The sequence below is a fragment of the Chlamydomonas reinhardtii genome, chromosome 3, assembly GCF_000002595.2.
Source record: "Chlamydomonas reinhardtii strain CC-503 cw92 mt+ chromosome 3, whole genome shotgun sequence".
Lineage (NCBI taxonomy): Eukaryota > Viridiplantae > Chlorophyta > Chlorophyceae > Chlamydomonadales > Chlamydomonadaceae > Chlamydomonas > Chlamydomonas reinhardtii.
In genome coordinates, this window is record NC_057006.1 from 8,226,763 (window position 1) to 8,238,963 (window position 12,201).

Below are 12,201 nucleotides of genomic sequence, written 5' to 3' on the forward strand. Positions count from 1 at the left end.
GCGGGCCTTTCAATCCCTGTAACTATACACCATTGCCTGCATACATTTCTTGCGTGCATGTGGAAGAGCCAGACGTGCAATTGCTGTTTTCAAGGACAGTCCTAGATTTTCAACAGCTGACCTGGGTTACGCCAGTGGCCGCTACCCGCCACGGGATACATGCAACTTATACATCATTGACAAATGGAGGCGCCGCGGCCCAAGTTTGTGTTGGTTCTCCGGCACGCGCAGCGCCAGGACGAAATTAGTGATGCTTGGACGCAAGCGGAGTCCCAGCGCCCGGGCGGGCGCCCGTGGGACCCGCCGCTGAGCGAGACAGGACTTGCTCAAGCGGCCAAGGCTGGTTTGCAGGTGGCTGCGTGGGAGCGGCGAAGCGGAGTGCGCATTTCGGCAGTTGTGGTTTCCCCGTTCCTCAGGTGAGCGCGCATGGCCCTCCAACAGCATCCGCTACCAAAACCATGCCCAATCTGTCTTCACTGTCGTTGCACTGGCCTCACCACTGCTGGCCTGCCTTGTACGCCGCACCACCCCAGATGCCTGCAGACGGCCGCGGCGATTTGCCAGGCGCTGGGGCTTCCCAGCATGCATGTGAGCTGGGCGGTGTCCGAGACGCTCTGCCGCGTGCCGGGCACTCCCACGGGGCCGCTGGTGCACTGGATGTGGCCGCGGATACCAGCAGGCGAGCAGCAGCAGATGCAGCAGCAGGGGCAGCAGGACCCGGCGGCTGGGGGAGAAGCCACCAGCGGCGGTGACGACGGCAGCAGCAGCGGAGCTGGGGGTGGCGGTAGCAGCCCCGGCAGCCTGACCGCGCGGGAGTACCTGACAGGCCTGGGGGCCACGGTCCTCCCGCAAGAGGGCGGCGCGATGGAGGGCACTGCGCCTGCGGCTCATGCCGCCGGGGCTGGGGCGCCGCCGCATGCTACCCCCGGCTTGCAAACACAGGCGGAATTTAAGGCAGAGGCGCCTGCCATGCTCCCGGGATCGCGCCCATGCAGTTGCGTGCTACAGGTGAGCTCGCAAGCAAAGTTACTTAAACTCGTTTTGGTTTCTGTATTCCAAAACGAGTTCACCATTCCTTGGCTGCCGCTGCAGCGTGTAAGTCTGTGTGAAGTATCGTTGCTGAAGGCGTGCGCGCACCTGGCCTCGCACGCAGGGCTTCAACGTGGCAGTCCTACCGCCGCCGGTCGACCCGCGGCTGCCCTACGTTGCCGTCGCCGCTGCGCCAGCTGCTGCGCCAGCCGCTGCGCCCAACACCAACAGTGTCACCGGTGGTGCCAGACACGCAGGTGCTGGTGCCGGCGCTGCAGTGCAGGAGCAGGAGCCGAAGCAGCAAGAGCAGGAGGCGGGTGCGGGTGAGGGTGCGGACCAGGAGGCGGCTGTGAGCGACGACGCCAACAGCGTGTTCAGTCCGCTGGAGAGCGAGGACGTGCAGGAGGGGCCCGCGGTCCTGTCCAGCGCCGACGCAGGCGCAGCAGCGGCAGCGGCAGCTGCTGCAGCGGATGGCTTGCCGCTGGCTGCGGCGAAAGCTGCAACGGAGGCTGCAGCGGCTGCTGAGGGCGCGGGCGCGGGTGTCGCTATGTGCACAGAAGCCTCTCAGGTTCAGGTTCAGGGGCAGGGGCGGGCGGAGCCGGGGCCAGGGCCAGAGCTGTTGCGCATGCCGGACTGGGTGCCGTGCACGCCGGAGAGCCTGGAGGCGGCACACGCCCGCTACCGGGCCGCCTACCGCTGCCTCATGGTGGCGGCGGCGGCGGCGGCTGAGGAGGCGGCGGCCCCCACGACGGCGGCGGGCCCCTCAACGGCAGCGGAATGTGGCGCCGCTGCTACTGCTGCAGCCACAGCGGCTGGCAGCAGCGGAGGCGGCAGCGGGTCTCTGCAGGAGCAGCGGCGGGACTGGGAGCAGGCCTGGCGGGCGCTGTGGCGGCCGGCGGAGCGGCTGCCTGTGTCGCGCACCCGGACGCCCCGCAAGACGTCCGCTTGCGGGGTGGCATCCGTTGGAGCGGGGCCCGTAGTCGAGGGGAAGGCAGCAGAAGCAGCAGAAGCAGTAGCAATACCAGGAGGGGCAGCAGCGGCAGGGGCTGGTGGCGAGGCTGCTGCGGCGGCGGCGGAGGCAGTGGGCTGCAGGCAGGCGGCCGGGGCGGCCATGGATGTCGGCGCGGCGGCTGCGGGGCACGCGGAGGGCCAGCAGCCCCACACCGACCGTGAGGACGAAGACGAAGACGACGATGAGGATGAGGATGAGGATGAGGACGCCAACTTCCAGCACCGTCTGCTGCGGCAGCCCATCAGCCAGGTTGGCTTGGATGAGGAATGCCCCCGCACGGCCCGAAGCCGCGCGCCGTCGGGCGGCGGCAGCACCGGGCTGGCGGCTGCTGCGGCGGCGGCGGCGGCAGCTGCTGCAGCGGAGGCTGGGAATGGACCGCGGGCGGAGCCGGGTGCGGATGAGGCGGGGGGCGCGGCGGGAAGCAGCGGGAGGAGCAGCATGGCGGGCGGTGGTGGAGGCTGTGGCGGCAGCAGCAGCGGGCAGCTGCAGGGGCTTGCCGGTGGAGATGGCGGGGCGGAGGCGCCGGCGGAGGCAGTACTGGTGGTGACGCACGGGGAGGCGGTGGCGTGTGCGGCGTCCACGGTTGCGCCCTGGGCCCTGGTGTACGAGGTACGGCACACTGGCTTCGTGGTGCTGTGCACGGGTGCGCATGAGGAGGCGGATGGGGACATCCGGGGGCCGGATGCGGGCGTCAGCGGGGGTCGCTCCGCAACAGGCACGCCGCGTGCCGGCGGTGGTGGTGGTGCCGGCGGCGGCGCCGGGCCGGTAGGTGCTGAGGCGGTGGAGGCGGCGTGGGAGCTGGTGCCTGACCCACATGGCGAGCGCGGCGTGCTGTGGATGTCGGCGTTGGATGACTACTGAGCGGCGGTTGGCCGGATGGGACTGGACGTCCACGACCGGCTGGTAGCGAGGGGTAAACGTTATGGAACCCGCAACTGAATGGTGGGGCGGTGGAGGTGTGGCCGCTCCGTTGTAAGGAGTTGGGCTGTTGGGCTGTATGGTTCGATGCTGTGTGCTCAGCAGGATGGTCGCGCAGTGGTGTTGCAGCTCGGGCGCACTCTTGTGCGTTTGTGCTGTGAAACAAGGACATACCGTATTCTACATGCATTACACCAATACACACCTTGGACCGAGGGTCTGAGGGTGTATGGTGTTGGTGTGACACTACGTGGATACCGTTCCATGTCTAAATGTAAACCGCGCAACCTGCCTCGCAATCTGCCGCACCCACATCCTGCCACCAGTCTTCTATGCACGTTGCGAAAGTTTCATCCACCTGCAGCGCTGTTTGACGCGTGTAAAACTCGAGGTGTGCACACTCTGCACACACATCCGTCCTGCTCACCGCCAGTTCCATTCACACCTCTGCACAACTATCACCTTTATTCCCATCCACGGGCACGCCCACAGCTTCTCCACACTGTCACCGCTAAGGAAACGCCAGTCCCAGTATCCTCAAACCTCCTCTTAGGCCGCCAGTCGAACGTCATCTACACACACCAGCGCGTCGTAGCCGCTGTTGTCGTTGCGCAGGTCGATCTTCACCACTGACCCAGATGACAGGTAGCTCCCATCCGAGGCGGGGCAGCCCTGGAATGCGCCGCCGCCCGCGCTGCCGCCCCCAAACACGGAGTCCAGGGGCACCCAGAACTTGACCCAGCCGGAGGCGGTCACGTCGGCGGAGGGCAGCAGCGAGGAGAAGTGGATGGAGCTGGCGCAGGCAGTCGAAGGGCCGGCCAGCGCGATGGTAATGTCAGGCATGGCGGCATCCGAAGAGCCGCGGTACACGAACAGCTCCAGCGCCCTGTGGGAGAGGGCAGAGGATGGAAGGGTCACGAGATGGAGTGGGTGGTAGGGGTGGCAAGGTTGAACAATGGGGCCCTGGGTACCCTCGGAACTCCGAAATTTCGACTGACTCAAGCAGCGTCTAGGTAAGATCTTGCAGCCTCAGGCACAAAACGGTGCTATGCATCCGTTTTCCAGCTCGTGTGCAGCACCCATGCACCCCCTACACGCTACGGTCTACCGCCCGTCCGTAGCCGCTCCTCGGTTCCCACGCCACGCGCCCTCACCCACCTGCGGCCAGTGAAGTCCCCGGCGCTCTTGTCGAAGAAGGACGTGGCGGCGCCGTACGGCAGAATACTGCACTTGGCCACGCCGCCCGTGTGGCCTAGGGGGGCGAGAGATGTGGAGGGGGGGCAGGAGCAAAGCAGGTTGAGGGTTTCAGGGTGGTGACAACGAGCGCACACAGAGCCGTGAGCAAATCCTAGGCCCCGTGAGCAAATCCTTGGCCCCGTAAAGTCCCTGCGCCCCGGTGGCGCTACTAGGGTCATGAGCAGGCGTAACAATGGAGCCCGACCCACATGGGCTGATGGGCCAAGTAACCCACATTGGTGTGCGATGGGACAGTGTCAAGGCAGGTTGGTGAGGCCCCCACCTTGACCCCCGCCCATCCCCTGCACCGCTAGCGCCCCTGCGCCCCCCGCACACGGCGTCACGGCCGCAGTGGCTGCTCACCCGCGGGCGAGTACTGGGTGAAGGGCCGCACGCCGTACGACGAGTCAATCCAGTCCGCGCCATACGACCCGCCGTTGTAGATGCGTACGTCAGCTATGGGGCTGGAGGTGTAGGTGGCCTGCTGCGGGCCGCTGCCGGCGCCGCTGCTGCTGCCGCCGCCGCCGCTGGAGCCACCGTTCATCCAGGACGGGTTGCCTGTGACCAGATAAGGGGAGGAAAGGTCAGGAGAAGGTTTGAATTGCGGCTGTTTTGGAGGGAGAGCCGGAGAGGCGAGGGCGTTACTGCGCTAGCAGCCACAGGCGCGGCTTTGTTCTTGTCGCTTTGGATGACATTACGCAGGCATGGCGTCAAGCACTGTGTGTGCAGCATTGGTGCGCCGCTTGCGAGCTACTCACTGTCGCGCTGCGAGGGCAGGTCCGGGTTCTGCAGGACTCGCCGACGGTGTGAAAATGACCCATACTCTACGCCCTGCATGCATCGCCAAACGGGGGAGAAACAAACGTCAGCTGGTGGCTAGAGTGCGAAAGGGCGCGCACCGCAGCTGTAGCCTGGAGGATCAGTGCGCAAAACGGGGGTGCAAGCGGCCCGGCCCGCTGGGACCGGCTTACCGCGGGGTCCTGTCGGGTGCAGGATGCCGCGCCAATTAGCAGCAGCAAGCCCAGCAGGCCGCAGGCGAGACGTGTTGAGCAGCCGGCGGGGGCCATGGCGTTCAAGCTGCGGAGCGCGGGCTGGTCTGCTGGAGATGACAGGAGCTAGGGCAGGAGCTATGTAATAGGGTTTAGCGGGAATCACGAGTTTTCGAGGCGCTGCGTTGGTAAATGAGGGAGGCGCGGGCCTTGCCCGCCCTAAAATGGCTCCCGCCACTTCCCGTACACCATCCGGTCTGCATGCCAACGGGGCCCCTGCTCGTCAGCTTCCTTGTCGCTTACAGCTGCTACCGCCCGCCAGAACACTGCAGGCACGGGCTTGGACATCGGTTGCTGAAAGAAGGGCTAGTTGTGGGCTGCGTTTGTGCGTGCTCGGTCCCCTGGGTCGTTCCCGCGCCGCGCGTGCGTTTGCTGCCCTTTTAACACCCTCCAAGCCGGAGGGATTGACTATGCGAGCAAGTTGTGTTCGCGCATGCAGCCGGGGCCCGCCTATACACACGGTTTCTACGCGCAGCGATGCAAGCTGGGGTTGACGCCAGGCCGTCTTCGCCGCGCTAGGCACGCTAGGTATGCAAGTACATTCATTCATGCGCACTATTCAATAAACGGAACTTAAGGGCGTCGCGTGCACAAAACCCGGAAGCCACTCGAACTTGACCTGCAATTCTTTCCGTGTCGTTCAGCAGCACTAGAGAACTACGCAATGCGACATATCTTATCCAAGTCTCTTGCATATGTTCGTGAAACGGGGATGCCACTAGACTAGAAGCTCGTGTGCTGGCGGCATCGCTCGACCTTTCGGCCTCGGTGCTACCTATAGAAGCCGCGATGCTTAGCATCCAGCGGCATATAGCTTAGGTTTCCATTCCGCCACGCAGCATAATTTTGGGTCAACGCAGCGACGGAGATGACGTCGTCCCCCCGCGCCTCGGATCGGCTTGTATCGATGCGGTCGATGGAGCGCCTTTTCAGACAGCCCGCTGTCCATGCAACGCTTTTCGAGGACAGAGTAAGCTCAGCTTGGGTTGAACGAAACCAGTGACCTGTGTTTGTGTGAATGGGGGCTATGGGGCTACCACCACGGGCTGTACCAAGCGGCGTGTGTTTGGGGGCGGCACGCTGCGTGTCAAACCCTGCCGCGTCTCAGTTCCCTTACCTTCCCTGTGCGCTGGGCACTAGGGGCTAGCATCACGTAGGACGCCGGAATGCGACATCTTGTCATGATGGCTATGGCTTTAGGGCGCCCTTGTGAACAGTTCGACCACTGAACGCGGCCACAGGTGTATGGGCACGACGACTGGACCAAGCACCGCAACGCGGCGTGGCGGCACCGAATTGAGCCCGTGGTGTTGTGAGTCAGATGCTGCGTCGCCCGTTGCGTCCGGGGCCGCATGTCTGAAGGCCTATGCTGTATCAACACCTCTGTCACTTGGCAAGCAGTGCTGTGGCCACGGTGCCGGTGGTGTCTGCATCGCTACTGCATAGCTACTAATTGTGGCAACCCTGTGAACACACACGCACGCAGCGCTCGTGTGGCGGTCGGGTTCGGCTGGCAGCTACTGCTGGTGTTCCTGGTGTCCATCGCTGTGGGCCTGGTCTACACCTTTGTGGTGAGGGGGCTTTGGGCGCATCGGGGGCAAGATGGCGCTCATGATGGGGGGAGAAATCGTGTGGAGAGGAATCCAGGACAGCATAGAACCGCCACCGCGTTTTGGCGCCCGAATTCTGCCGCCTCTACGTTTGCGCCTGCTTCTTATGTTGTGGGCATCTGTGTTGCATGTGTGTTGGCTTTATACACTTGGCTCACGCGCTCTTGTGCATATGTGTTGTGTGCTGCGGCTGCTGCTGGCGGTTGTGGCGCAGCCGGGCCTCGACACGCGCCTGGCGGGCGCCCAGCTCACAACCCCCTTCACGTGAGTGGACCACCGCATGGCACTGCGTAGCGTGCGTGTGTTAAGGGGAGCACCAGGGAGTGTGCGTGTGTTAAGAGGAGCACCAGGGAGTGTGCGTGTGTTAAGAGGAGCACCAGGGAGTGTGCGTGTGTTAAGAGGAGCACCAGGGAGTGTGCGTGTGTTAAGAGGAGCACCAGGGAGTGTGCGTGTGTTAAGAGGAGCACCAGGGAGTGTGCGTGTGTTAAGAGGAGCACCAGGGAGTGTGCGTGTGTTAAGAGGAGCACCAGGGAGTGTGCGTGTGTTAAGAGGAGCACCAGGGAGTGTGCGTGTGTTAAGGGGAGCACCAGGGAGTGTGCGTGTGTTAAGAGGAGCACCAGGGAGTGTGCGTGTGTTAAGAGGAGCACCAGGGAGTGTGCGTGTGTTAAGGGGAGCACCAGGGAGTGTGCGTGTGTTAAGAGGAGCACCAGGGAGTGTGCGTGTGTTAAGGGGAGCACCAGGGAGTGTGCGTGTGTTAAGAGGAGCACCAGGGAGTGTGCGTGTGTTAAGAGGAGCACCAGGGAGTGTGCGTGTGTTAAGAGGAGCACCAGGGAGTGTGCGTGTGTTAAGGGGAGCACCAGGGAGTGTGCGTGTGTTAAGAGGAGCACCAGGGAGTGTGCGTGTGTTAAGGGGAGCACCAGGGAGTGTGCGTGTGTTAAGAGGAGCACCAGGGAGTGTGCGTGTGTTAAGGGGAGCACCAGGGAGTGTGCGTGTGTTAAGAGGAGCACCAGGGAGTGTGCGTGTGTTAAGGGGAGCACCAGGGAGTGTGCGTGTGTTAAGGGGAGCACCAGGGAGTGTGCGTGTGTTAAGAGGAGCACCAGGGAGTGTGCGTGTGTTAAGGGGAGCACCAGGGAGTGTGCGTGTGTTAAGAGGAGCACCAGGGAGTGTGCGTGTGTTAAGAGGAGCACCAGGGAGTGTGCGTGTGTTAAGGGGAGCACCAGGGAGTGTGCGTGTGTTAAGAGGAGCACCAGGGAGTGTGCGTGTGTTAAGGGGAGCACCAGGGAGTGTGCGTGTGTTAAGGGGAGCACCAGGGAGTGTGCGTGTGTTAAGAGGAGCACCAGGGAGTGTGCGTGTGTTAAGAGGAGCACCAGGGAGTGTGCGTGTGTTAAGGGGAGCACCAGGGAGTGTGCGTGTGTTAAGAGGAGCACCAGGGAGTGTGCGTGTGTTAAGAGGAGCACCAGGGAGTGTGCGTGTGTTAAGAGGAGCACCAGGGAGTGTGCGTGTGTTAAGAGGAGCACCAGGGAGTGTGCGTGTGTTAAGAGGAGCACCAGGGAGTGTGCGTGTGTTAAGAGGAGCACCAGGGAGTGTGCGTGTGTTAAGGGGAGCACCAGGGAGTGTGCGTGTGTTAAGAGGAGCACCAGGGAGTGTGCGTGTGTTAAGAGGAGCACCAGGGAGTGTGCGTGTGTTAAGAGGAGCACCAGGGAGTGTGCGTGTGTTAAGGGGAGCACCAGGGAGTGTGCGTGTGTTAAGAGGAGCACCAGGGAGTGTGCGTGTGTTAAGAGGAGCACCAGGGAGTGTGCGTGTGTTAAGAGGAGCACCAGGGAGTGTGCGTGTGTTAAGAGGAGCACCAGGGAGTGTGCGTGTGTTAAGAGGAGCACCAGGGAGTGTGCGTGTGTTAAGAGGAGCACCAGGGAGTGTGCGTGTGTTAAGAGGAGCACCAGGGAGTGTGCGTGTGTTAAGAGGAGCACCAGGGAGTGTGCGTGTGTTAAGGGGAGCACCAGGGAGTGTGCGTGTGTTAAGAGGAGCACCAGGGAGTGTGCGTGTGTTAAGAGGAGCACCAGGGAGTGTGCGTGTGTTAAGGGGAGCACCAGGGAGTGTGCGTGTGTTAAGAGGAGCACCAGGGAGTGTGCGTGTGTTAAGAGGAGCACCAGGGAGTGTGCGTGTGTTAAGAGGAGCACCAGGGAGTGTGCGTGTGTTAAGAGGAGCACCAGGGAGTGTGCGTGTGTTAAGAGGAGCACCAGGGAGTGTGCGTGTGTTAAGGGGAGCACCAGGGAGTGTGCGTGTGTTAAGAGGAGCACCAGGGAGTGTGCGTGTGTTAAGAGGAGCACCAGGGAGTGTGCGTGTGTTAAGAGGAGCACCAGGGAGTGTGCGTGTGTTAAGAGGAGCACCAGGGAGTGTGCGTGTGTTAAGAGGAGCACCAGGGAGTGTGCGTGTGTTAAGAGGAGCACCAGGGAGTGTGCGTGTGTTAAGAGGAGCACCAGGGAGTGTGCGTGTGTTAAGAGGAGCACCAGGGAGTGTGCGTGTGTTAAGAGGAGCACCAGGGAGTGTGCGTGTGTTAAGAGGAGCACCAGGGAGTGTGCGTGTGTTAAGGGGAGCACCAGGGAGTGTGCGTGTGTTAAAAGGAGCACCAGGGAGTGTGCGTGTGTTAAAAGGAGCACCAGGGAGTGTGCGTGTGTTAAGAGGAGCACCAGGGAGTGTGCGTGTGTTAAGAGGAGCACCAGGGAGTGTGCGTGTGTTAAGAGGAGCACCAGGGAGTGTGCGTGTGTTAAGAGGAGCACCAGGGAGTGTGCGTGTGTTAAGAGGAGCACCAGGGAGTGTGCGTGTGTTAAGGGGAGCACCAGGGAGTGTGCGTGTGTTAAGAGGAGCACCAGGGAGTGTGCGTGTGTTAAGAGGAGCACCAGGGAGTGTGCGTGTGTTAAGAGGAGCACCAGGGAGTGTGCGTGTGTTAAGGGGAGCACCAGGGAGTGTGCGTGTGTTAAGAGGAGCACCAGGGAGTGTGCGTGTGTTAAGGGGAGCACCAGGGAGTGTGCGTGTGTTAAGAGGAGCACCAGGGAGTGTGCGTGTGTTAAGGGGAGCACCAGGGAGTGTGCGTGTGTTAAGAGGAGCACCAGGGAGTGTGCGTGTGTTAAGGGGAGCACCAGGGAGTGTGCGTGTGTTAAGGGGAGCACCAGGGAGTGTGCGTGTGTTAAGAGGAGCACCAGGGAGTGTGCGTGTGTTAAGGGGAGCACCAGGGAGTGTGCGTGTGTTAAGAGGAGCACCAGGGAGTGTGCGTGTGTTAAGAGGAGCACCAGGGAGTGTGCGTGTGTTAAGGGGAGCACCAGGGAGTGTGCGTGTGTTAAGAGGAGCACCAGGGAGTGTGCGTGTGTTAAGGGGAGCACCAGGGAGTGTGCGTGTGTTAAGGGGAGCACCAGGGAGTGTGCGTGTGTTAAGAGGAGCACCAGGGAGTGTGCGTGTGTTAAGAGGAGCACCAGGGAGTGTGCGTGTGTTAAGGGGAGCACCAGGGAGTGTGCGTGTGTTAAGAGGAGCACCAGGGAGTGTGCGTGTGTTAAGAGGAGCACCAGGGAGTGTGCGTGTGTTAAGAGGAGCACCAGGGAGTGTGCGTGTGTTAAGGGGAGCACCAGGGAGTGTGCGTGTGTTAAGAGGAGCACCAGGGAGTGTGCGTGTGTTAAGAGGAGCACCAGGGAGTGTGCGTGTGTTAAGAGGAGCACCAGGGAGTGTGCGTGTGTTAAGAGGAGCACCAGGGAGTGTGCGTGTGTTAAGAGGAGCACCAGGGAGTGTGCGTGTGTTAAGGGGAGCACCAGGGAGTGTGCGTGTGTTAAGAGGAGCACCAGGGAGTGTGCGTGTGTTAAGAGGAGCACCAGGGAGTGTGCGTGTGTTAAGAGGAGCACCAGGGAGTGTGCGTGTGTTAAGGGGAGCACCAGGGAGTGTGCGTGTGTTAAGAGGAGCACCAGGGAGTGTGCGTGTGTTAAGAGGAGCACCAGGGAGTGTGCGTGTGTTAAGAGGAGCACCAGGGAGTGTGCGTGTGTTAAGAGGAGCACCAGGGAGTGTGCGTGTGTTAAGAGGAGCACCAGGGAGTGTGCGTGTGTTAAGAGGAGCACCAGGGAGTGTGCGTGTGTTAAGAGGAGCACCAGGGAGTGTGCGTGTGTTAAGAGGAGCACCAGGGAGTGTGCGTGTGTTAAGGGGAGCACCAGGGAGTGTGCGTGTGTTAAGAGGAGCACCAGGGAGTGTGCGTGTGTTAAGAGGAGCACCAGGGAGTGTGCGTGTGTTAAGAGGAGCACCAGGGAGTGTGCGTGTGTTAAGAGGAGCACCAGGGAGTGTGCGTGTGTTAAGAGGAGCACCAGGGAGTGTGCGTGTGTTAAGAGGAGCACCAGGGAGTGTGCGTGTGTTAAGAGGAGCACCAGGGAGTGTGCGTGTGTTAAGAGGAGCACCAGGGAGTGTGCGTGTGTTAAGAGGAGCACCAGGGAGTGTGCGTGTGTTAAGAGGAGCACCAGGGAGTGTGCGTGTGTTAAGAGGAGCACCAGGGAGTGTGCGTGTGTTAAGAGGAGCACCAGGGAGTGTGCGTGTGTTAAGAGGAGCACCAGGGAGTGTGCGTGTGTTAAGGGGAGCACCAGGGAGTGTGCGTGTGTTAAGAGGAGCACCAGGGAGTGTGCGTGTGTTAAGAGGAGCACCAGGGAGTGTGCGTGTGTTAAGGGGAGCACCAGGGAGTGTGCGTGTGTTAAGAGGAGCACCAGGGAGTGTGCGTGTGTTAAGAGGAGCACCAGGGAGTGTGCGTGTGTTAAGGGGAGCACCAGGGAGTGTGCGTGTGTTAAGAGGAGCACCAGGGAGTGTGCGTGTGTTAAGGGGAGCACCAGGGAGTGTGCGTGTGTTAAGAGGAGCACCAGGGAGTGTGCGTGTGTTAAGAGGAGCACCAGGGAGTGTGCGTGTGTTAAGGGGAGCACCAGGGAGTGTGCGTGTGTTAAGAGGAGCACCAGGGAGTGTGCGTGTGTTAAGGGGAGCACCAGGGAGTGTGCGTGTGTTAAGGGGAGCACCAGGGAGTGTGCGTGTGTTAAGAGGAGCACCAGGGAGTGTGCGTGTGTTAAGAGGAGCACCAGGGAGTGTGCGTGTGTTAAGGGGAGCACCAGGGAGTGTGCGTGTGTTAAGAGGAGCACCAGGGAGTGTGCGTGTGTTAAGAGGAGCACCAGGGAGTGTGCGTGTGTTAAGAGGAGCACCAGGGAGTGTGCGTGTGTTAAGGGGAGCACCAGGGAGTGTGCGTGTGTTAAGAGGAGCACCAGGGAGTGTGCGTGTGTTAAGAGGAGCACCAGGGAGTGTGCGTGTGTTAAGAGGAGCACCAGGGAGTGTGCGTGTGTTA

At 61.7% G+C, this 12,201-nt stretch overlaps 4 protein-coding genes across 4 annotated transcripts in view; 3 read left to right on the forward strand and 1 right to left on the reverse strand.

The window, feature by feature from the left end:
- Positions 1-53: 53 nt before the first annotated feature.
- On the forward strand, positions 54-3,133 carry CHLRE_03g199700v5 (uncharacterized protein). The gene is made up of 3 exons (XM_043061320.1): positions 54-416; positions 534-1,008; positions 1,154-3,133. The coding sequence occupies exons 2-3, from the start codon at positions 583-585 to the stop codon at positions 2,900-2,902; spliced, it is 2,175 nt and encodes a 724-aa protein (XP_042926590.1). The 5' UTR covers positions 54-416; positions 534-582; the 3' UTR covers positions 2,903-3,133.
- A 3-nt stretch (positions 3,134-3,136) lies between these two features.
- Positions 3,137-5,631, reverse strand: CHLRE_03g199650v5 (uncharacterized protein). Its single transcript, XM_001693326.2, has 5 exons — positions 5,167-5,631; positions 4,954-5,026; positions 4,559-4,753; positions 4,118-4,211; positions 3,137-3,845 (listed from the first exon to the last, which is right to left on the reverse strand). Exons 1-5 carry the CDS (start codon positions 5,260-5,262, stop codon positions 3,509-3,511), a joined length of 795 nt encoding a protein of 264 aa, XP_001693378.2. The 5' UTR covers positions 5,263-5,631; the 3' UTR covers positions 3,137-3,508.
- A 180-nt stretch (positions 5,632-5,811) lies between these two features.
- CHLRE_03g199652v5 (uncharacterized protein) lies at positions 5,812-10,093 on the forward strand. Its single transcript, XM_043061319.1, has 4 exons — positions 5,812-6,214; positions 6,486-6,556; positions 6,731-6,815; positions 7,069-10,093. The coding sequence occupies exons 1-4, from the start codon at positions 6,113-6,115 to the stop codon at positions 7,120-7,122; spliced, it is 312 nt and encodes a 103-aa protein (XP_042926591.1). The 5' UTR covers positions 5,812-6,112; the 3' UTR covers positions 7,123-10,093.
- A 48-nt stretch (positions 10,094-10,141) lies between these two features.
- Positions 10,142-12,201, forward strand: part of CHLRE_03g199600v5 (uncharacterized protein) — a 6,032-nt gene continuing 3,972 nt past the window's right edge. Inside the window, exon 1 of the mRNA XM_043061318.1 lies at positions 10,142-10,149. The gene's annotated coding sequence lies outside the window, so the exon portion shown is untranslated. The remainder of the gene's footprint in view (positions 10,150-12,201) is intronic.

Coding starts and splice junctions, on each gene's coding strand:
- CHLRE_03g199650v5 (XM_001693326.2), bottom strand. CDS start 5,262: ATGGCCCCCGCCGGCTGCTCAACACGTCTCGCCTGCGGCCTGCTGGGC. Junction 4,754..4,953: donor CCTGCCCTCGCAGCGCGACA/GTGAGTAGCTCG, acceptor ATCTGGTCACAG/GCAACCCGTCCTGGATGAAC. Junction 4,212..4,558: donor CACCCAGTACTCGCCCGCGG/GTGAGCAGCCAC, acceptor TCGCCCCCCTAG/GCCACACGGGCGGCGTGGCC.
- CHLRE_03g199700v5 (XM_043061320.1), top strand. CDS start 583: ATGCATGTGAGCTGGGCGGTGTCCGAGACGCTCTGCCGCGTGCCGGGC. Junction 1,009..1,153: donor CATGCAGTTGCGTGCTACAG/GTGAGCTCGCAA, acceptor CCTCGCACGCAG/GGCTTCAACGTGGCAGTCCT.
- CHLRE_03g199652v5 (XM_043061319.1), top strand. CDS start 6,113: ATGACGTCGTCCCCCCGCGCCTCGGATCGGCTTGTATCGATGCGGTCG. Junction 6,215..6,485: donor CAACGCTTTTCGAGGACAGA/GTAAGCTCAGCT, acceptor ACGCGGCCACAG/GTGTATGGGCACGACGACTG. Junction 6,816..7,068: donor GCCTGGTCTACACCTTTGTG/GTGAGGGGGCTT, acceptor GTTGTGGCGCAG/CCGGGCCTCGACACGCGCCT.